The sequence below is a fragment of the Papio anubis genome, chromosome 12, assembly GCF_008728515.1.
Source record: "Papio anubis isolate 15944 chromosome 12, Panubis1.0, whole genome shotgun sequence".
Lineage (NCBI taxonomy): Eukaryota > Metazoa > Chordata > Mammalia > Primates > Cercopithecidae > Papio > Papio anubis.
Window position 1 is genome coordinate 71,676,995 of NC_044987.1, and position 25,110 is coordinate 71,702,104.

General features: G+C 37.5%; 1 protein-coding gene across 21 annotated transcripts in view; it reads left to right on the forward strand.

The window, feature by feature from the left end:
- Positions 1–25,110, forward strand: part of MICAL2 (microtubule associated monooxygenase, calponin and LIM domain containing 2) — a 295,251-nt gene that overhangs the window by 241,025 nt on the left and 29,116 nt on the right. For all 21 annotated transcript variants that reach the window (XM_017948611.3, XM_017948609.3, XM_017948605.3 and 18 more), the window contains 2 exons: positions 19,539–19,654; positions 24,165–24,257. In XM_017948611.3, the coding sequence (XP_017804100.2) occupies positions 19,539–19,654; positions 24,165–24,257 (209 nt within the window). The remainder of the gene's footprint in view (positions 1–19,538; positions 19,655–24,164; positions 24,258–25,110) is intronic.

Genomic DNA, 25,110 nt, shown 5'->3' on the forward strand with positions numbered 1-25,110 from the left:
CTATAGAATGTTATCAGCACCCAAAAGACTCCCTCATGCTTTCTCCCCATTATATGCCCTGCCCAGCAAAGGTACATATCATCTGCCTCTTATCATCTTAGATTACTCTTGCAGTTTTTGTTTTGTTTTGTTTTACTTTACAAAAATTGAATCATTCAGTAATGTGGTAGGCAGAATTCTAAAAGGACCCCATGCTTCCTGCTCCCTAGTGTGCTTGCTGTGTAGAATCTAGTCCTCTGGACTGGGCACAGTGGCTCACAAATTTAATCCCAGCACTTTGGGAGGCTGAGGCAGGTAGATCACCTGAGGTCAGGAGTTCAAGACCAGCCTGGCAAACATGGCAAAAATCTGTCTCTATTAAAATTACAAAAATTATCTGGGCATGGTGGCAGGCGCTGTAATCCCAGCTACTCAGGAGGCTGAGGCAGGAGAATTGATTGAACCCAGGAGGCAGAATTTGCAGTGAACTGAGATCACACCATTGCACTCCAGCCTGGGCAGCAAGAGCAAAACTCCATCTCAAAAAAAAAAAAAAAAATCTAGTCCTCTGGAATATGGTGGGAACATAAATATGATGGATTTCATTTCATCCCATGATGAAGTTAGGGGATTATGCAAATATAATTAAGCCCCAAAACAATTCACTTTGAGTTAATCAAAAGAGAGATTGTCCTGGGTAGGCCTAAGTCAATCAGGTGAGCCCTTAACAAGGACTTCCTGAAGTCAGAGACTGGATTCATAGCTTGAGAGAGATATGTTCCTCCTGGCCTTGAAGAAGTAGTAAATTTGCCATGGTATGGGAGGGCCTATGAACAAGAGGCCTCTAGGAGCTGAGACTGACCTCCAGCTGACAAGCAGCAAGAAAACAGACCCTGTACCCTCCAACCACTAGGAACCGAATTCTGCCAACAAACTGAATGTGCTTGGAAGAGGACCCTGAGATATAGATGAGACCTGCAGCCCAGCTGACACTTTAATTGCAGCCTTGTAAGACCCTGAGCAAAGGGCCCCATTGAGCCATGCCTGGACTTCCAACCTACAGAACTGTAAGATAATAAAAGGGTGTTGTTGTAAACCTGCCAAACTGGTGGGAATTGGTTCCACAACAATAGAAAAACCCATACAAGTATATACTCTTTTGTACCTGGCTTCTTTCATTAAACATTCTGTATTAGTCCGTTTTCACACTGCTGATAAAGACATACCTGAGTCTGGGAAGAAAATGAAGTTTAATTGGACTTACAGTTCCACATGGCTGCGGAGGCCTCAGAATCATGGCAAGAGGCAAAAGGCACTTCTTACGTGGCAGTGGCAAGAGAAAATGAGGGGCCGGGCGTGGTGGCTCAAGCCTGTAATCCCAGCACTTTGGGAGGCCGAGACGGGTGGATCACGAGGTCAGGAGATCGAGACCATCCTGGCTAACACGGTGAAACCCCCTCTCTACTAAAAATACAAAAAACTAGCCGGGCGAGGTGGCGGGCGCCTGTAGTCCCAGCTACTGGGGAGGCTGAGGCAGGAGAATGGCGGGAACCCGGGAGGCGGAGCTTGCAGTGAGCTGAGATCCGGCCACTGCACTCCAGCCCGGGCTACAGAGCAAAACTCCGTCTCAAAAAAAAAAAAAAAAAAGAGAAAATGAGGAAGATGAAAAAGCGTAAACCCCTAATAAAACCATCAGATCTCATGAGACTTATTCACTATCACGAGAATAGCACAGGAAAAACTGGCCCCCATGATTCAATTACCCATCCCTGGGTCCTTCCCACAACACATGGGAATTCTGGGAGATACAATTCAAGTTGAGATTTGGGTGGGTACACAGCCAAACCATATCACATTCTTTGGGGGGTATTTATCCATGTTGTTATGTGCAGAAGTGGTTTGTTCTTTTCCATTGCTCCATTTTATTCCATTGTATGACTATGTGCCTTCTGTTTTTGGGTATTGAGGTTGTTTTCAGTTGTTTTGATTGTGAATAATGCTGCTTTGAGCACTCTTATACGTGCGTATTTTTGGTGCACATATGTACTTGTGTCTGTTGAGTATTGCCAAAGATAAATAAAGCTAGACACTGGTTAAAACGGTAAGGGCAGATTTTAATCAGTAACATGCTATTGCAATAAGGTAGAGGTTCCAGTGTAAACTGAGCTCAACTTCAATTTCTACAGAAGCGACTGAGTGTTTTATAGGGAGAAGGAGGGCGTAAGGAGGTGGTCAGGGCTCAGTAGAGTCAGGGAAGTGAAAAATCACAAAGGGCTGGTCAGTGGCCATGGGGATTAGGCCAGCTGCATCTGTTAGCTGGCAGTTAACAAAGTCAGAATTCTGTCTTTCCACAGAGACTGGGAGACAGTGGCCCTATCCTTCCTGATGATTACATTTCAAAGGAATGGCTTATCAGGTCCTTGAGAAAGACACTCCTGAGTTGTAGGAGATACGCATACGTCTCAAAGGGACAGAGGAAGGATTCACAGTTGTAAGCTTTTTATTTAATAAATGTTCTGAGAACAAGTGACAGTGGTGCCTGTCATCACATGTTGGCTAAAACGAGCAGTCCATTATTTTGGCAACCTTAAGTTTTCTTAGGCAGGCACTTCAAGGGAGGTTATGGCCATCTTAGTGATTGGATCTTGAGCTTTCAGAAACTATGTTAGTGTTTGTTTAAGCCTTTTAATGTGGAGAGACAAGGGATGGACAAAATCACTTATGTCAAGAGTCTGTTCTTTTCATAGGCCAAGGTGAGGCCTAGTTAAGAAGAGGATCAGAGGAGCCTGGCTCGGGTTTGGTTAAGAAAAGAACATTAGCATATACCTGGGGGTGGAATTGCTACGTCATAGGGTAGGTATGTATGATAGTTTTAGTAGATACTATCAAACAGTTTTGCAAAGTGATTGTACCAATGTATATACTCTCAGCAAGGAATGAGAGCTCCCCTTGCTCCACATCCTTGTCAACACTTGATAGTCTCCACTTTGTTTTGTTTTGCTGATATTGCTATTATTACAGGTGTACAGTGGTATCTTATTATGGTGTTAATTTGCATTTACCTGATAATGATTTTGTATAACTTTTCACATGCTTATTTAGATATTCTTCTGTATGAAGTCTCTAGTGAAGTCTTTTGCCCATACTTTTATTGTGTTGTCTTCTACTCTTTGGCTCCCTTTTTCACTCTCTAATGATGTCTTTGAATAAGCAGAAGTACTTTTTTTTTAAGAGACGGTGTCTCTAATAAAAGCCTGGGAATGCAGTGGCACAATCATAATGCACAGAAGCCTCAAACTTTTGGCTTCAAGCAATCCCCTACTCTGACCTCCCAAGTAGCAGGGATTACAGGCAATGCCACTGCACCCGGCGAGAAGTATTTATCTAAATAAAGCCAAACTTACCAATACTTTCTGTATTAGTTCTCACACTGCTATGAAGAAATACCTGACACTGGATAATTTATAAAGGAAAGCAATTTAATTGAATCACAGTTCCACATTGCCAGGGAGGCCTCAGGAAATTTACAATCATGGTGGAAAGCACCTCTTCACAAGGCAGCAGGACAGAGTGGGTGCAAGTAGGGGAAATGGCAGACACTTATAAAACCATCAGGTCTGTGAGACTCACTCATTATCACAAAAACAGCATGAGGGAAACTGCCTCCATGATTCAATTACCTCCACCAGGTCCCACCCTTGATACATGGGGATTATGGAGATTTTCAATTCAAGGTGAGATTTGGGTGGGGACATGGAGCCAAACAATATCACTTTCCGTTATTGCTGTTGATGTTTGCATCCTGTTTATGAAATCTTTCCCTACTCCGAGGTCATGTAGATGTTCTCTCTTACTTTCTAGAACTGTGCTGTCCAAATATAATAGCCACTATTTCATACTTGAGTTGTAACTAGTGTGAATGAGAAACTGAATTTTTAATTTTTAAAATTTTAATTAATTTAAATTTAAAAACTGAAGCAGTGTAAAATGGTTTTCTATTAAACACAACTTTAATAGGGTTACATTTCACTTTAACCATTTAAATGTATCATCTGAACAGAGACATACTGTAAGTGTAAAATATGCATCAGATTCTGAAGACTTAGTATGAATGAAATAATGTAAAACATCTCACTAATCATTCTTGGCTCAGTGCAGTGGCTCATGCCAAATGATGTTGCATAACTTTTCACATGCTTATTTAGATATTCTTCTGTAAGAAGTCTCTATTAAAGTCTTTTGCCCATGCTTTTATTGTGTTATTAGCCCTTTCATCATTGATTTGTAATCTGTATAGATTCTGGATATAAGTCCTTTGTCAGATATATGCACTTTGAGAGGCTGAGGAAGAGGATTGCTTGAGTCCAGGAGTTCAAGACCAGTCTGGGCAACATAGGGAAACCCTGTCTCTGTAAAAACTAAAAACATTAGCCAGACATGTTGACACATGCTCATAGTCCCACCTACTCGGCAGGTGAGAGGATCACTTAAGACCAGGAGGTTGAGGTTCAGTGAGTCACGATTGCACCACTGCACTCCAGCCTGGGCAAGAGATCAATACTGATCACAAACCAATAAACAAATAAATAAATAAAACAAGTTGAAATAATAAGATTTTTGAAATTGGGGGTAAATAAAATATATTAAAATTAATTTTATTTTTTAAATATTTTAATGTGGCTATTATAAAATTTTAAATTATATGCATGACTTGTATTATAATTCTATCGGACAACACTGTTACAGAAGCCTTATTATTTTTCCTTTCACAGTCATATCTATGATGAAACTAGGATAGATTTTTGGATATTTTGTGAGGTTAGGTTAAAGTTTACTTTCTTCCATGTTGTTATCCAATCAATTAAGCAGCATTTATTAAAAAGGCCATTCTTAAGCAAGGCATGTGGCTCACACCTGTAATCCCAGCCCTTTGGGAGGCTGAGGCGGGCAGATCACCTGAGGTCGACAGTTTGAGACCAGCCTGACCAATGTGGAGAAATCCCATCTCTACTAAAAATACAAAACAAATTAGCCAGGCGTGGTGGTGCATGCCTGTAATCCCAGCTACTTAGAAGGCTGAGGCAGGAGAATCACTTGAATTCAGGAGGCCGAGGTTGTGGTGAGCCAAGACTGCACCATTGCTCTCCAGCCTGGGCAACAAGAGTGAAACTCTGTCTCAAAAAGAAAAAAAAAAAAGAAAACACACACACACACACACACACACACAGAAAAAAAAATAATTCTCCTCCCACTGTATTACAGTGACAGTTTTGTTATAAATTAGGCAGCCTGTTTTGGGGCCTTGTTTTCTGTTTCGCTGGTTGGTTTGTCTGACCTTGTTCCCGAATCACACTGTTTTCATTATGTGGTTTTATAATAAATCATCGTAGTCTGGAGTAAATCCTTCATTTTGTCCTTCTTCAACATTGCCTTAGTATTATTAGCCTTTTGCATTGCCATGTGACTTATGTAATGAATTCATCAATTTCTACAACATTTGCTGGGAATTTGAATGGGATTGTATTCAATCTATAGCTAAATTTGGGGAGAATTAACATCTTTGCAATACAGTAGTTTCCCCCTTATTTGCAGGGGGTACGTTCCAAGACCCCCAGTGGATACCTGAAACCATGGATAATACTGTATTAGTGCATTCTCACGCTGCTATTAAATATACTACCCAAGACTGGGTAACTTATGAAGGAAAAAAGGTTTAATTGACTCACAGTTCCGCATGGCTGGGGAGGCCTCAGGAAACATACGATCATGGCAGAAAGGGAGGCAGGCACATCTTACATGGTGGCAGGCAAGAGAAAGCATATGTGAGAAGCAAAGTGGGAATAACTATCAGATCTTGTGAGAATTCACTATCATGAGAACAGCATAGGGGAGACCACTCCCATAATCCAATCACTTCCTTCTCTCAATATGGGATTACAGATCCTTCCTTCGACACTTGGAGATTAGAATTCGAGATGAGATTTGGATGGGAACACAGAGCCAAACCATATCATTGTATTTACTACACTTTTTTATTGTACAGACATGCCTATGATAAAATTTAACTTATAAATTACCACAGTAAGAAATTAACAACTAATGATAGAATCATTACAACAATATACTGTAATAAAAGTTATGTGCCTGTGATCTAGCTCTCACAAAATATCTTACTGTAGTGTACGTGCCTATTTTTTGACCACAGTCAACTGTGGATAACTGAAACTGAGGAAAGTGAAACTGTGAACATGGGGTACTACTATAGCAAGTCTTCAAATCCATGGACATGATACATCCCTGAATTTATTGAGGTCTTCAATTTTGTTAATGTCTTGTAGTTGTGGAGACCTTGTACAATTTTCATTAGATATTTTCCCAGGCATGTGGGGTTTTTTAAATGCGGATTTAAGTGATATGGTTTTTAATTGATTAAAGACATTTGACAGCTTTAGAATATTGAGTCTTCCCATCTAAGAACACCCTATAGCCCTCTATTTAGTCAGATTTTAAAAAATTATTTACATTTTATAGTATTGTTCATAAAGATATTTTGCATTTCTGAAGGTTTATTTCTAGTCATTTTTCTTGCTTATAACACACAAAAGAAAAATACTCATAAATATAGAACTTTTCACAAATTGAACACATACATGTAATAGGAGCTAGATGAGGGCATAACATTACCAGAACCCCAAAAGTCCTGTGTTTCTTTCAGTCACTAATCCCACACAGCTACCATCTACCATGAGGATAACTGCTGATTTCTAACAGTATTCATTAGGTAAATGTAACCTTTTCTTTCTGGTTTATTTGATTCAACATTGTTTTTATGAGATTTATCCTCATTGTTTCTTGTGGCCATATTATTCTCCTGGTAAACTATATTTCATTGTGGGAATATACTGTGATTTATCTGTCAGTTCTGTGATTGACTATATGGTCATTTAGGTAGGAAAACAATTGAATTCATCTACTCTACCAAACTCTAATTTGTTATTGAGGTATAATTTACATGCAATAAAATTTCCCCTTTTAAAGTGTCCAGTTCCGTGTGCTTTTACAATTGTACGTAGTAATGGAACTGCTTCCAAAATCAAAATAGACATTATTTTCACCATCCTAAATGGTTTTCTCATGCCTCTTTAGAATCAATCCCCTTTCCATATTCCCAGTCCCTGGAAAACACTGATTTGTTTTCTGTCTCAATAGTGTTGCCTTTCCTAGAATGTCATATAAATGGAATCATACAGTATGTTGTATTTTGTGTCTGGTTTCTTTCACTTAGCATAATGCTTTTGAGATTTCTGCATGTTGTTGCCCATATCAGTAGTCCATTTATTTTTATTGCTAGTAGGATTTCATTGTATGGATGTGCCATCATTTGTTTATCCATTTACCAATTGATAGACATGAGATGGGGTGTAGTTTTTGAACGCGAATAAAGCTTCTATGAACATTAATGTACAGGTCTTTGTGTAGAGACATGTTTTCATTTGCCTTAGCTAAGTTCCTAGCTATGGGCTTGTTTGGTCATTTGGTAAGTGCATATTGAATTTTATTTTTAAACTTGTCAATTGTTTTCCAAAGTGACACGCCATACAACCATGCACAAGAGTTTTGGTTACTGTACATCCATGTTAACACTTGACATTGTCAGACTTAAATTCTAGCCATTCTAATGCCTATAGTAGTATCTCATTGCAATTTTAATTTGCATTTCCCTAGAGACTAATGATGTTGAGCTTCTTTTAATGTATGAATTTTTTATTTGTCTATTTTTTGGTAAAGTAGCTTTCAAATCTTTTGCCCATTTTTAAATTGTGTTGTTTCTTAGTATTGAGTTTTAAGAGTTCTGCATATAAATCCTTTATCAGATATATGTTTGCAACATTCTCTCCTAGTTAGTGGATTGTTGTTTCATTTTCATTACACTATCTTTCAAAGAGCAGAACTTTTTACTACAATGAAGTCAAATTTATTGATTTTTTCTTTTATAATTTGGTTATAGTTAAGATATCTTTGCTAAACTCAAAGTCACTAAGAATTCCTCACATGTTTTCTCCCAAAAGTTTTATAGTTTCTAGACTTTAGGCTTCAGCATAATCTGACTCTAGATAATGTTTTACATTGCAACGAATGCAAAATTCTAGTTAATTTTTTATAGCGAATATAAGTCATGGGTTTTTGTTGTTGTTGTTTGCCCATATGTATCTAATTGCTTCAGTACCACTTGTTGAAAAGACTATTCTTTCCCCATTGAGTTACTTTGACACCTTTATATATAATCTATTGATCATATGTGTGTAGGTCTATCTCTGTACTCTCTAATCTGTTCCATTGATCTATATAATCATCCTCACACTAAAAGCACACTTCCTTGATTATTGCAGCTTTAGAGTAAGCCTTTCTTTTTCTTGTCTTGTCTTTGAAACAGAGCCTCACTCTGTTGCCCAAGCTGGAGTGCAGTGGCTTAATCATAGCTCACTACAGCCTCCAATTCCTGGGCTCAAGTGATCCTTCTGCCTCAGCCTCCTGAGTAGCTGGGACTGCAGGCACACACCAGCATGCCTGGCTAATTAAAAAACCATTTTTTTTTTTTTTTAATAGAGACAAGGTCTCACTATGGTGTCCAGGCTAGTCTTGAACTCTTGAGCTCAAGTGATCCTCCTACCTTGGCTTCCCAAAGTGCTGGGATTATAGGTGTAAGCCACCATGCCCAGCTAGAATAAGTCTTGGAAACAGGTAGGGAAAGTCTTACAACTTTGTTTTTCTTAAAAATTAATATGGCTGTTCTAGGTCTTTTGTGTTTTCATATGAATTTTAGAATTAGTTTATCAATTTCTACCAAAAAAGCCTACTGGAATTTTGCTTGTAATTTATAGATCAATTTGGGATAAACTGACACCTGTTTGGTCTTTCAGTCCATAAAAATGGTATATCTCTCAATTTATTTAGGTTTCTTTCACTTTAATTTAGAATTTTTTTTTAGTTTTCAGTGTGTGGATTTTTCACACATATTAAATGTATCTTTTAAGTATTTCATCTTTTTGTTGCCATTGTAAATAAAATTGCTTTCTTAATTTTGCTTTTAAATTGTTTGTTATTAATATGTAGAAGCAAGTTAACTTTATATTGACCTTACTAAACTCACTTATTATTGTAATAGCTTTTGAATAGAATTTAACAAGATGATCATGTTGTCTGCCAATAAAGACAGCCTGACATTTTCCTTTCCAGTTTGTATACCTTTTTTTCCATTCTCTTGCCCTACTGCACTGCCTAGGACCTTCTATACAGTGCCGAATAGAAGTGGTGATAGTGAACACCATGGTCTTTTTTCCAGTATGAAAGAGATTGTATTTCACCATTGAGTATAATGTTTGCTACAGATTTCGTCAGTCCTTTATTAGATCAATAAAATTTCCTTCTATTCCTAGCTTGCTATGAGTTTTAATCATGAGTAATGATAAATGTAAGCAAATGCTTTTTCTGCATCTGTTGGATAATCATATGCTTTTGTTACTTTAGTTAATATGTGCTAAATGACATAATTTTATATGTAACATTTTTGTATTTTTAATCAACAAATCATAGTTTTATATGTGTTTGGGATACATGTGATGTTTTGATGCATATATGTAATGTGCCATGATCAGATCAGAGTAATTAAAATATCAATTACTTCAAACATTTATCTCTTCTTTGTCTTAGGAAACTTACAATTCTTCTCTTCTAACTATTTTGAAATTTACTATAAATCATTGTTAACTATAATTTTCCCATTGTACTATCAAATATTATAACTTATTTCTTCTACTAATTGTATTTTGTACCCATTACCCAACTTCTCTTTAGCCTTCCCTCCCCACTTCCACTTCCCTGGTAACCACCGTTTACTCTCTATCTCCATGAGATCCACTTTGTCATTTTTAGCTCCTGTATAAGTGATAACATGTAATATTTGTCTTTCTGTGCCTGGTTTATTTCACTTAACATAATGACCTTCAGTTTCATCCATGTTGATGCAAATGACAAGATTTTATTTTTTATGGCTGAATAATATTCCATTGTATAGATATATATGCCACATTTTCTTTATTCATTCATCCATCAATGGACACTTAGGTTGACGCTGTCTCTTGGCTATTCTGCTGCAATAAACATGGGAATGTAGATGTCTCTTCAATATACTGATTTCCTTTCTTTGGGTTATATACTCAGCAGTAGGCCTGCTAGATCATATCGTAGTTCTGTTTTTAGTTTTTTGAGAAACTGCCATACTGTTTTTTTCATAATACTTTTACTACTCTACATTCCCACCAACAGTGTTTAAGTAAATGTTCCCCTTTCTCCACATCTTTGCCAGCATTTTTGATTTTTTGGTCTTTTTGATAATAGCCATTCTAACTGGGGTGAGATGATATCTTATCGTGGTTTGAATTTGCATTTCCCTGATGATTAGTGATATTGAGTATTTTTTCATACACTTGTTGGCCACTTGTATGCCTTCTTTTAATAAATATCTATTCAGGTCTTTTGCCCATTTTTTATTTGAATTATTTGTTTGTTTGTTTGTTTGTTTTTTGTATTGAGTTGTTTGAGTTTCTTATATATTCTGGTTATTAATCCCTTTTCAGATGGATAGTTTGCAAACATTCTTTCTCATTCTTTAGGTTGTCTCTTCATTTTGTTAATTGTTTCCTTTGCTGTACATAGGCTCTTTTGTTTGATATAATCTCAATTACCTATTTTTGCTTTTGTTAGCTGTGCTTTTGAGGTCTTTCCCAGAAAAATCTTTGCCCAGACCAATGTCCTATAGCACTTCTCCAATGTTTTTGTCTAGTAGCTTCATAGTTTCAGGCCTTAAATTCAAGTCTTTAATTCACTTTGAGTTTATTTTTGTATATGGTGAATGGTAGGATCTAGTTTCATTCTTCTGCACATGAATATTGAGTTTTCCCAGCACCATTTATTGAAGAAACTATCTATTCCCCAATGTATGTTCTTGGCACCTTTGTTAAAGTGAGTTGACTGTAAGTGTGTGGACTTATTTCTGGGTTCTCTATTCTGTTCCATTGGTCTCTGTATCTGTTTTTATGCCAGTATCATGCTTCTGGTTACTATAGCTTTGTAATATAATTTGAAATCAAGTAATATGATGCCTCCAGCTTTGTTCTTTTTGCTCAGGAACACTTTAGCTATTTGGGGTCTTTTGTGGTTCTGTACAAATTTTAGGATTTTTTTTTCTATTTCTGTGAAGGATGTCATTGGTATTTTGATAGGGGTTGCATTGAATCTGTAGACGGCTTTGGGTAGTATACACATTTTAACAATATTCTTCCAATTCATGAGGATGGAACTTCTTTCCATGTTTTCGGTGTCCTCTTCAATTTCTTTCATCAGTGTTTTACAGTGTTTTTTGTAGGGATCTTTCACTTCTTTGGTTAAATTTATTCCTAGGTGGTTTTTTTATTTGTTTGTAGCTGTTGTAAATGGGATTGCTTTCTTGATTTCTTTTTCAGAAAAGAATCTTGATTGGTTGCTCTTAGTGTATAGAAATGCTACTAATTTTTGTATATTGATTTTGTATCCTGCAAATTTACTAAGTTTATCAGTTCTCATAGGGTTTTTGTGTGGAGTCTTTCAGTTTTTCTAAATATAAAATCATGTCATCTGCAAATAAGGATTATTTGACTCCTTCTTTTCCAGTTTGGATGCCACCTATTTCTTTCTCTTGCCTAACTGCTCTGGCTAGGACTATCTAGGTTTTTGAATGTTAAATCATTATTGTGTTCCTGAAATAATCCCAGCTTGGTCATAATGTACTACCTTTTTATGTATCACTGTGTTGAATTTACTAATTATTTTTCAGAGTTTCACACCTGTGTTTATAAATGATGTTGGCTTAAATTTTTCTATTTATTTATTTATTTATTTATTTACTGAGACAGAATATTACTCTGTTGCCCAGGCTGGAGTGCAGTGGCATGATCTTGACTCACTGCAACCTCCGCCTCTGGGATTCAAGAGATTCTCCTGCCTTAGCCTTCAGAGTAGCTGGGATTACAGGTGCATGCCACCACACCCAGCTAATTTTTGTATTTTTCTTAGAGACAGCGTTTCACCATGTTAGCCAGGCTGATCTCAAACTTCTGACCTGCCTCAGACTGATCCACCTGCCTCGGCCTTCCAAGGTGCTGGGATTACAGGCCTGAGGCACCACGCCTGGCCAAATGTTTCTTTATATCTTTATCAGGATTTGGTATTAAGCCTATGCTAGTCTTATAACACAGCTTGAGAGTGTCCTTTTTCTGTTCTCTGGAAGAGCTTTTTATTTTAATATTGGTGACATTTTTACTAAACATTTGGAAACAAATGAAGTCATATAACCTAGAACTGTTTTTGTGGAAGGTTTTTAATTATAAATTTAGTCCCATTAATAGAGAACTAATCAAATTTTCTATTTCTTCTTGTGTTTGTTTTGGCAGATTTTGTTTTTCAATGAATTTATTCAACCTAAATTTTTAAATTTATTATTATATAATAGTTTGTATAATAACTTCCTTTAATAATACTCTATAGCACTTTTCATCCCTAATACTGGTAATTTTTGGTTTCTGCCCATTTTATTCTTAATAATTCTTAATCAATTTTGTATTTTTAGAGTCAAATTTTCACTTTGTTAATTTTCTATTTTATTTCTGCTTTATCTTTATTGTCTTTCATAATCTGTTCTTATCTTCATTATTTGCTTCCTTTTATGTTCTTTAGGTTCAATTGTAGTTCTTTTTCTAGCTTCTTGAAATGGATCTTAGAATATTTCTCAACTTTTTTTCTTTTTTTTTGCATGATGTGTGCTTTATGTAAGGCTCTAAATTTCTCTCTAATTACCACTTTAACCACATCCCAGTCATTCTGTTATGACACACTTTTATCATCAGTCAGTTTAAATTTATTTATATTTCTTCTTTGATCCATAGGATGTTTAGAAAAATATTACTTAATTTTGTCAAGTCCAAGAGAAAACTTCCCCCCACCCTCTGAAAGGTTGCTGAAAATCACCAACAAAAGACAGTTTAACAAGAGAAAAGGCATACAAATTTATTTGATCATAGTTTTATGTGACATGAGAGTCTTCAGAATTCAGACCCAAAGATAGATGGAAACTGTTCATTTTTATGCTTAGGTTCAACAAAATATGGATAGTCATGAAGAAATATAATTGGACAAAAAGAGTAAAATCTTATGCTAATAGACTGGGGAAACCCAGCAACGCCTGTCTCTTCAGATCCTTCTTGGCCTCTCCGTACAGCATTCCTTCATTTTGGGTATGGGGCAGGATCTTCTCTGGAATAGGAGTCTTAAGATCTAGAGTCAAACAAGGCAAGTCAGATCATTTCTTCATGGCCAGTTTTTACACAGAAATGTGGGTGGAAAGTTAGAGTAATATTTTTAGATTGTATGTCTGGCTTTGAGGGAAAGGGGTTCTGGGAGTCTAGTTTCTATGGATAGCCGTGGGGAGAGAATGAGAGGCCAGGAGGGCAGGAGAAGGTCAGAGAAAGCTGCTTCTGAGACCCTACAATTTCTACGTTATTGTATTGATTTCTAGCTTAATTCCACTTTTATCCAAAGACATACTGTGTGTGACTTAAGTCCTTTGAGATTTATTGATACTTGCTTTATAGCTTGACATATAATCAATTTAATAAATGTTTCTTATGTACTTCAAATAATACATATGTGTGTATATGTACATAGATATTAATATATATTCTCTAGTTATTGGATGTGATATTCTATATTTGCTTATCAATTAGGTCAAATTTATTAATAGTGTTTAGTCATATCTTCTATATCCTTACTGATTTTTTTCTTTTGTCTGGTTTTTTTGTCACTTGCTAAGAGAGCTTTGTTTAAAATAGCTAACAATGGTTGAGGGGCTTGACTGTTTCTCTTTTTGGTTCGGTAAGTTTTTGCTTTATATAGTTTGAGGCTATGCTGTTAGGTATGTACACATTTATGATTGTTATAGTATACTTTTGAATTGATGCTTTGATAATCATTAAATGTCCCTTATTTTTGTTATATTTCTGGCCTTAATGTCTCGGTCTGATTTTTTTTTTTTTTTTGGATAGCTATACAAACTTTCTTTTGGTTTGTTTTTCACATGATATCCCTTTTTCCTTCTTTTTACTTTAATGTTACTGTATTATTATATTTAAAGTGTCTGTCTTATAAGCAACTTATAGTTTGGGTTTTTGAAAATGCAATTTGATGGTCTCTGTCTTTTATTGTGAATATTTAGTCTACTTACAGTTAACATAATTACTGATATATTTGGGTTTAAATCTATCAGTGTACTGTTTGTTTTTCATTTGTCTCACCTGACTTGTTCATTTTTTCTCTTTTCTTGCTTTATTTTTAATTAATCTGGAATTTTAAAATTCAATTTCTTCTCTTTTACTTATTATTTATGTAATACATAGTATATAGTGCCTGTAATTATGTATACTTTGTTCATTATTATTTTGGTGGTTACCCAAGAAACTATAATGTTAATTGATAACTAAAATGAATCTATATTAAATTAATTCTCTTATCTCCTTCTGGATAACCTAAGACTTTAGAAAACTTTAAACTCCGTTTACCTTCTTTCAACTTTTGTGTGATTACTGTCATATATTTTAATTCAATACATCTTTTAAACCCATAGACATTATGATTATGGTTTGAAACAGTCCTGAATGTGCATGGATTCATGCACATTTTCTATTTTACTGGTTCTTCATCTTTTTCTGCATCACTATACTTTCATCTTAGATTGGTTTTCTTCTGCTTGGAGAACTCCCCGTGGCATTCCTTTTAGTGTGAGTATGCTGAGGATAATTCTGCCAGGTTTTGTTTGAAAACATTTCACCTTTGCCTTTGTTTTTAAAGGATATTTCTTTAGAATATAGACTGCAAGTTGTAGGCATTGTCTTTCATCATTTGATGATACATGCCATTGTTCGTAGCTTCCATTGTTTCTCTTCAAAGTCAATTGTCAGTCTTATTTTTACTACTTTGAAATTAATTCATATTTGTTAGCTTCTTACAGTATGCTTAAATCATTGATTTTAAAGCTTTCTTCTGTTCTAGTATAAACAATGTAAAGCAATGCATTTGCCTCTGGGCACTGCTTTAGCTGAATCCTACAAATTCTAATATGTTGTGTTTTCATTCCGTTCAAGTTGTTCTTAATTTTCTTTGTAGTCTGGGTGACAGAGTGAGACTCTGTCTCAAAAATACATTGTTTTAATTTTATTTGTGATTTCTTTTTTTGACCTATGGGTTATTTAGAAGTGTGTTATTTAATTCTCAAATATTTTGTGGATATTCTAGAGTATCTTTCAGTTATTAATTTCTAATTTCTACTTTGTCTTGTGGTCAGATAACATGGTTTTTATTATTTCAATCTCCTTAGAACTTTATCAAGATTGTTTTAAAGCCCCGGATATAGTCTAACTTAGGAAATGTTTCCTGTGCCCTTTCAAATCATCTGTTGCTGTTTGGTGAAGAGTTCTATGATGTGAAATAGGTTAAGTTGTTTAATAGTGTATCCAAGTCACATACTTTTACTTTTGTGTGCTTATTCTTTCAATTTCCAAGAGAAAAGAGTTAATACCCCTTAGCTATAATTTTTGAATTGCCTATTTTTCTTTTCAGTTTGGTTCATTTTTGCTTCATGTATTTTGGAGCTCTGTAATTAATTAATATTTAATTAAGCATGTCTATATTTTGTTTCTTTAATTAATCAAGTGCACACATATTTTAAATTGTTTCATTTTCTTAATAGGTTTACCTTTTATTATAGAATGTCCCTCTTTATCTTTGTTAATATTCCTGGTCCCCAAGTTACTTTGATACAGTCACATGATCTTTCTTATTGATTTGAGTTATCACACTCTAGTTTTTTTAAATTTTTACTTTAATTTCTCTTTATATTTAAAACGAATTTATTATTGACAATATATAGCAAGTTCTTGCTTTTTTAAAATCCAGTCTGACAATATCTTTTTAGTTGCAATGCTTCAACTGTATATATTTAGTGAAAATGTTGACAGTAATTGTTTCGATCCATGAACATGAGATATCTTTTGATTTCTTTGTGTCTTCTTCAATTTCTTTTATTAATGTTTTATGATTTTCAATGTATAGATCTTTCACCTCCTTGGTTAAATTTATTCCTAGGTGGGTTTTTTTTGAAGTTATTATAAATGAGATTTTTTTCATTCTTTTTCAGATAGTTTGTTGTTAGTGTATAGAAATGCTCCTAATTTTCCTATGTTAATTTTGTATACTGCAACTTTACTGATTTATTATAATAGTTTTTTTTGGTGGAGTTCTTGAGCACATTTATGATAGCTATTTCAAAATTCTCATCTGCTAATTCCATCATATCGGTCATTTCTGGGTCTGCTTTTATTGACGAATTTTTCTCTTGATTATCAGACTTGTCATGCTGTTTTACATGTCTCGTAATTGTTTACCAGCTGCCAGACTTTGAATGTTACATTGTAGCATGCCTATATTTTCTTTAATTAAGGAATTAAATAGGCAATAAAGAATATTTGGCAGGCAGCAGGGTAACTTGCAGATGACTTGTTTTCCTTTCAAGCCTTGCTTTTACGCTTTGTTCAGGTAAATCTATAATAACCTTTACTCTAGGGCTAATTCATTCCCTGTAATTTTTCTGTGGTCTCTATCAATGCCTCAAATTTTTGTTCTACCCTGGCTAGGAAGAACTTGAACATCTCCCAGTCCTATAAAAGCTTTCAAGATTGTTTAGCTTACAACTTCCCAGCAACTATTTGCCTAACCTCATAGAGTTTCTCTCTATGTATCTATAGTTTACTATAAGCAATAGACTCGAGGGGATTTCTATGCTTAGGTGTGAATTTCTTCTTTAAATAGCTCCCTCTTCTCCAATACTCTGCCCCACATATTCCAGCTGTTTCAGCCTGCCCAAACTCTCATCTGTCTTTTCAACTCAATGAATCTGTTATGCTTTATTTAGTTTCTTCTTACCTGTACTGTGATCTGGAAAGACCCTCTAAGCAGAAAGCTACTGTGATTGTAGGATTTTCCTCATTTGCTTCTGTTCTTGCCTTTATCACAGTTCTGCACTGCACTGCATAGTTGTCCAATGGCTGAAAATAGATGCTTCATGTATTTTGTCTTAATTTTCAGTGCTTTGTGTTGGGAGATGAATTCCAGAATCAGTCATTCTAACACAGCCAGAATGGAACAATGCTGCAAAGTCTTTAAGATTTTACAAATGAAAAGTATACTAGGCCAGGTGCGGTGGCTAACACTTACAATCCCAGCACTTTGGGAGGCCAAGGCAAGTGGATTACTGAAATCAGGAGTTCGAAACCAGCCTGGCCAACATGGCGAAACCCCATCTCTACTAAAAATACAAAAATTAGCTGGGCATGTTGGTGGGCGCCTGTAATCCCAGCTGCTCAGGAGGCTGAGGCATGAGAATCACTTGAACCTGGGAGACAGAGGTTGCAGTGAGCCCAGATCACGCCACTACACTCCAGCCTGGGTGACAGAGCAAGACTCCGTCTCAAAAAAAGAAAAACAAAAAAGTACTAGAATGTTTGGTTATGTGATGGAGAGGGTAACAAGAAAAAGACTCAGTGGCAACTATGTAACTTCTTTCTTGCCAGAAGTTTAAGAAATTTATTATCTTTGGAAGCATTTTCTCCTCACTTTCAAAAAGAAATTTCAATGGAAATATTTGTTTTTTGAAAGTTAGAAGAAGTTTCAACTTTAGGTTTATATTTCTTCCATAAAAAAAGGATAACTAGGCAGTTTTCTAATGTTGCAGTATTGTTATGTTAGATCAGTGATGATGATCAAGTGGTTCCTGCTGCTCTTGCTGCTGCCAACCATAAGAACATTTACTTTGGCACTGCTAATATACCAGGCATTATGCTAGGCACTTTACACTGATTATCTTCACCCTTCCACAACAATTCTGCAAGTTAGAAATAATGATCCTGAGAAACTCAAAGAGGTAAAATTATTTCCTCAAGGTCATACGCTAAGAAGTGAACACTCAGTGACTGAATTACTCAGTGGTCATTTAGTGGCTAGAATTGGGAAACAATCTCAGCTCATCAATAGCAATGCTTCTTCCCGTTATTATACTGCTCTCTGATTCTATCTTTACCTTAGCTTTCCATCTGGGAAATTAAACTAGAAAACAGCAAACGCCCTCCCTAGAGAGATTATATTATTATATAGATGTTTTGCATTATTTTGCTTTGAACAACAACGTATGTAAATGTGCTCCTGGAGGCTAAAATACCCTTATTTTGTCAAACTTGGCCTCTCTCACTAGGGTGAATTGTTGAAAATTTTAGGGAGGAAAAGACAGGCTGGAGAGAATGTTAGTTGACTTGGAGGTGCTTCTCCTTTCCTCCGACCCAACGCCTATTTCTATTCAGACATAAGCAGCCACAGCAAAGTAAAGATTAGTCAATTACCTATCGTGGAGTCCTAGCTGGTCGTGATATTGAGTGATCAGAGTAAGTTAATCTAGCTATTACTCATCAACTCTGCATCATGTTGATGTGTAGGGGCAGATGTTCTTGCTGAGAAGAATAAAAGCCTCCTGTGGCACCTGGAACACCTTATCACACATGGTCTCCGGCCGCATCACAGAGTGATTCTAGTTAACCTGGGCACTTTGCTGCCTCTAACCATTTACCTCTTGTTCAGAGGTTGGCATATCTCCTCGACTTCAGCTCTCCCTTGGGCCCTGTATTGTTGAGCCATCCCTATCTGAAACTGCCTTTCCTGGCATTTGAATCACCACTTCGATGATGTGATAATATCTGCAAGTTGGGAAAATAAAAATGGCATTTGTTTGGCCATAATTAATGAAATATTTATGTTGCATGAGACTATGTGATAAAACCTTAGGCTTAGAGTCCTTTTGCTTCTGATTACATTTGGGATTTTTTTTTTCTATGACCAGACATTCTGACGCCAGCTCTTTTACACTGAGCAGATGTCATGTAGTAAAAATGGGTGCCAGATGCTGTGAGCCGCAGAAGGGCGGTTTGTTTAAGAACTGGCTCCAACTTTTTTGCATTCAATTACTCTGCAGAACGAACCTTACACAAGCATTTAGGTAACTCAACTAACTTCAGACATGCATTTTAATAATAGATTTTATCTCTGAATGCATTCTGAGCAACACACCATATAAATGGTGTTTAAGGAATTAATTGATTTCTGCATAATACCTTGGCTTTTTTTTTTTTTTTTTTATGTGAAAAGAGAGCTGCAAAGCTCTTGGCAGGGACCCAGAAATGTAATTAACGCGGAGGGCCAAATTTTCAGTTGCCCTTAGGTACTGTTGCCTCATGCTCACGGCAGGTGCAGTGAGGGGAGGGCAGGGAGGAAGGGAATGAGAGTAAGCGGGGAGGAGGAAGCAGCAGCTTTGGTTCATAAAGCAGGAAATGAAGCTAGCAGTTCATTGAGTTTTTCTGTTCCCATTTCAGACTCCAAGAACTTTCCCCTCAGAGCACAGGTAACAGAGGCTTCCTCTTCTGCCTCTTCAACCTCCTCCTCCTCTGCAGATGAAGAATTTGATCCCCAGCTTTCCTTGCAGTCAAAGGTAACAACACTTGACCAGCCAAAGAGGGCCTTGGCTGGTGGGGACTGCTTACCATCCAGATTTCAGAACCAATGTGGGCTCCAGCTGCAGTGGTTTCGTTAAGAGGATCATGTTTCATTGCATCTGACAGGGTGCTCTCTTTACCTTGAACACCCAAAGAATTGTCTCCTTTAAAAAAAAAAAAAAAAAAAAAAAGCTTGTAGAAGTTTGCCTTTCTCAGACCCAAATTGGAGAAAAAAAAAAAAAAAAAAAAGACATATTTACTTGAAACCATTTGGTGACGGCAGCTCTTAAAGTGGGTTTAATATGTGGTCCAACAAGCAAACCATCGAAAACATTACAACAAGCAGATGCATATTTCCCTGGGGGAAGCACAGCTTCATTTAAGAAGCACTAGAGGCAGATTGCATGGAAAATGTTATGTTTATTCTAATCAGAAATATGAAATGAACCATGCAGTTTCATCTAGACATGGATACTCCAAGGATCCCTGCTGTGGAAGGGACAAGCCCCGTGCCAGCTGGGGAGACAATTGACTTCTTTTCTCAATGAACATTAATGTTTTTGGAGAACTCTTTAAACAACTCTCATATCTGTAGATTAAAAAACACAAACATTGTATATGTCTATAAATGTGTCTGTCTGTCACATACACAGAGACAGACGTCCCATAACCAAAGCCCACCATTATTTTCTTTATCCACTGAAGCTGGAGCATTTTCACTGAGACAGTAGAGTACTTGGTGGGGCAGGTGGGGGCAGGGGTTATTGAGTGGTTGGACCCAAAATGCTTCCTGGGTAGAAAGAGAAGCAGTTCACCGCTCTGGTAGTGTTTATTTTTTGGAGTAGTGAGGATCTGGGGAGGGAGGAAGAGAACCAAATTTATTTACTTACCCTCAACTTTTCCATATCTGGCATTAGGAGCTTTGGCATCATCTCAAGTCACTCTGGGGTTCCAACTCCCCATGGCCCAGTTTGAAGCAAGGCAGGAGGGATCTGGGATGTGTAGGGGGGAAGGGGAGGAGAGAGGAAGAGAGAGGGAGGGAGAAGACAGACAGACAGAGAGAGAGTTGAGAGAGAAAGATGTGTGAATTTCTCATTTCTAACAATGGTGTCCCTAATTAATTCAGTATTCAACACAAATGAATTATGTGTGTGTTGTGTTGATTTCTGTGGTTTTTTTGTTTTTTTTTTTTTTTGAGACAGAGTCTCGCACTGTCGCCCAGGCTGGAGTGCAGTGGCCGGATCCCAGCTCACTGCAAGCTCCGCCTCCCGGGTTCCCGCCATTCTCCAGCCTCAGCCTCCCGAGTAGCCGGGACTACAGGCGCTGCCACCTCGCCCGGCTATTTTTTGTATTTCTTAGTAGAGACGGGGTTTCACCGTGTTAGCCAGGATGGTCTCGATCTCCTGACCTCGTGATCCGCCCATCTCAGCCTCCCAAAGTGCTGGGATTACAGGCTTGAGCCACCGCGCCCGGCCGATTTCTGTGGTTTTCTTACTGCCCCTCTCATCCCCTTGAATGACCCTGAGTTAATTCTATATTCCGATTAGGCAGAGATCCCAGCCCCAGCCATCTTGACACTCACGGAGAATAAAAGAATAGAATGGCCCAAACATATTGAAATAGCAAGACTGTGGTATCTAGGACCAGTCTCAAAATAGCTCCGTGTCGTCCTGCTGGCCCAGAACAGAGCCCACCATCAGGTCAGCTTGCCAGGTGGTAAAGCATGCCTGCTTCACCTGGCTTCTGACCTGGCCCACTCTTACACGAAGGGAAGCTGGCAAGAAGATTTCTTTTTTCCAACCTCTCGAGGGCTCACACTGAAGGAATGAGAGGAGGTTTTCGTCCTCTGGTTTCTTTGTCTCTTCTGTCCCATACAGGTGTGTCCCCAGTCAGGAGACACAGAGCCCATGACAGCTCAAATGAACCTTTGCACAGGAAACTGGAGGTAGAATGTGTCCTCTCAGCCTCTGCCCTTTGCTTGACCCTTGTTCCCCACTGCCTTTCCTCCCACACCACCATCCGGATCTAAGAGACTACGGCAGGAAAAGACACAGCAGCTTGTCTTTGATTCTGCCAAGTTTCTGCTTCTTTTCTTCCATCGCCCTTCGCGTCTTTCCCTCTCTTCATCATCACCATCAGTGAGGATATAAGAACCATGCCTTGTATATGTAAGACTGTGTGAGTGTTTATTAATGAAGCATCCTTCTTTTCTGTATCAGCAACTTTTTAATAAAAGGCAACAAATGACTTTCTTTCCTCTTCTAGGTTCTGTTTTGCTGACTCTTGATAAAACAGTCAGAGTTTGATAGCTTTGCTGCTCGGAAGCACTAACACCACATGATGCTGTTGAGGCAATTCCCCCCACCTTTCGCCTGGGAACTGCATTCAGTGGTCTTTATTTGCGGGGGGGCATTGGCATTTCTTTTCTATAGTCCCACTTTAGAGTAGGTCCTTGTTGTGTCTAAATGGTATGTGGCACAAGGAAAGGCAGTATAGACTTAATGAAATGTGGATACTAGATTCAGGCTACCTGTGCCTAACTCCTGGCTCTGCCTATTAATAATTGCATCATCTTGTATAAGTTAATTTCCTCTCTGAGTTTTTTTTCCTTACCTGTAAAGTAAGTGCAATTTGAGGAATAAATGGGATGATGCGTGTGAAATAATTAGTACAGTGTCTGGCATATAGCATTTAGTAAATGTGAGGATTTATTACATAGGTTAGTATAATGGAAGCTCAAGGGGCACTTGGTAATAAATGAACTGACTCCATATAGACTAAGTTAGATAATCTCTGGATGACGGTTACCATTAATCCCCACCACCTCTCCTCTAGAGCCTTTCCAGAAAGATCCTAGCTGCCCCATGAAGAATCCCCCATGCAAAAGGTCTGGAATCCCCATTCAGAGTGATTGGCATTCAATCTGGTAGTCATCTCCTGTAAACAAGGATGATATGATATGGAATAATTTGAGTTCTGAGAGTAAAATTTTCTTCCAAGGATGAAGAAGATCTTTAGGATTTCAGGTCCTAAGGAGAATTCCAGAAAAATAGCCTGTAGGCACCAAGCTAGCTGCAACAATTTTTAAATTTCATAGTTATTTCTTCCAGCATTAAAAAGAAATGTCTAGCATGCTCTAATCCTCATCCTAGTATACGGAAAGTTGACGTGTATGCTCAGAGAAGGCACACGGAGTAAAAATAGCGCAATTTGAACATTTATTTTGTAGATACAGAATGTCTGTGTGTGTGTCTATAATATATACTCCTACACACAAAAATCATAATAGATTTTAGTAAAAAGTGATAATCATGCTAATTTAAAATATAATAATATAGGTGTGCTAGTAATAATAAAAATCATGCTCTTAGCATTTACTGAGTGTTCATCCCATGTCTCTTTCAGGTATTCTCCAAAAGGCTTAGCCTTGTTATTTCATTTAGTCCTTAGTATATCCCTACAAAGGCACTAAATTCTTCTCATTACTCTAAAGAGGGCACTGAGGTTCAGAATGTTGTGTGACAATTCTGAAGCTCACACATCTCAGTTGGGACTGGATGCCAGCTTTGCCTGTCTTGTGGTCCCAGTGCTCAACCATTAGTCTCTGCTATTTCTCCCATCAGAAGTGTCTCCTGAACTTTCCAGTATGTGGAATTAGCCACACCATCTCTTCTCTTTTCTCTTTTGTCTAAAACCTGGAAGTGACACTATCAAGATCTAGACTTCTACTTTATATGCATCAATTTTTTAAAAAAAGTTTTAACAAGCACAGGTACACACACAACCTGGTGACAGTAATGCTATAATTGTATAAACAAAGTGAGGTAGGGAAGAGAAGCAATATCATGCTTCCCTCAAGCCAAAAAACACTTTCATTGGAATGATACATTTCTCCATTTCCAGGTTTAATTAGCCACTGTAGACTCAACCTAAGCACTATTTAAAGTTGTTAACTGGTTTTCACGTAGTGAAAGAGAGCATGTGTGTGTATATCTGTCTGCTTGCCTGCCTGTCTCTCTCTCCCAAGCCCCTCATCCCTAGGCCATATTGTAGCATCCCTGTAAAGTATAATTCTTATATCATTCCTTCTCTCAGCTGAACCCAGACAGTATTCTATTATAGCAATTCCCAGCTACAGACCTACACATAGACTCCCTCCCAATACACACATAGCAGCTTCCCAGTCCAGAACCTACTAGCAACATGTGGCTACTTAAATTTACATTTAAGTTCATTAAAATTGAACAAAATTTAAAATTCAATTTCTAATCCACACTCACTTCAAGTGTCCACTAGCCACATGGGGCTAGTGGTTTCTGTATTTTAGACAGCACAGCTATAGGTTATTTCTATCATTGCATAGAGTTCTACCAGATGTCATTATTTTAGAAGGTAAGCAGTGGCTAGGAATCATTAGTTGGAGAGGGCAGAAGCCTATAATGATACATTGTAAATTTCAACCCCATTTTTCTCTGACATAATTTTTTTCTCTATTGGTTTTCATAGGAGAAGAAGACACTTAGAAGAAGAAAGAAGCTAGAAAAAGCAATGAAGCAGATGGTTAAGCAAGAAGAATTGAAAAGGCTCTATAAGGCTCAGGTCAGTAAATAAACTGGAGATGAGTGAGTGGGCCTGGGTCCAGGATTCTGGGACTCTGGATGGGAAAGAGGTTTGAGAGTCTGCATTGTATTAGGGAAAGCAGGTTGGAGAAAGGTCAGTCTTGTTCTCTGAGGGACCAGATTTGTGGCTGTTTTAAAGAGGCTCTGGCTTAGTCTCAGTAAGACTCTGGGTCCTGGAGAGCCCACATGTTAATCCAGCCTATTCTCAGCCACCCCTCCATCTGCAGACATGTGAGGCTGGAACAAGAGCCAACGCATGGCCTTGGGAGTCATCCCTGACGGCCACATAGCAGTGACCTTAGTTTTGTCCTCTGTGAGGACACAAACCTTCCACCAACTCCCTGACAGTGTCTTTACTAAACTGGCAGCTATTAAGTGCTGTCTCCATTTCAAGATTAGTTGAAATCATAAGTATCTAGCATTCCAGTACAGATTTCCTGGCCTGATTGCTGACTTTGAACACTTCTGCCCAAGTTGCTCAGCCACAACTCCATCACAGACAAGCAAAATGAAGCAGAAAGTCAAAGCATCCTCCATCTCTCTGAGGAACCCAAGCCTAGTCTTGAACAAGGGTTGGATTTTAGGATATACAGACTTAGAATGACCACTCATGTTAATCCAGTATACCCTCACATCCCTTTCTCCACTTAATCCCTTTATCTGGCTAATAATCCTACACACTATTTCTGACCAGAGTGATATCATTCAATCCACCCTCCTTTCCCCTTCCCCATGGCTGGCTTGGGAGCCACCTCTTTCACCTAGCGAATGGGGAAAGGTCACTTCTGTCCACTTGCAACCTCTAAAACAGGTTTCCTTGAAACACTGCAACT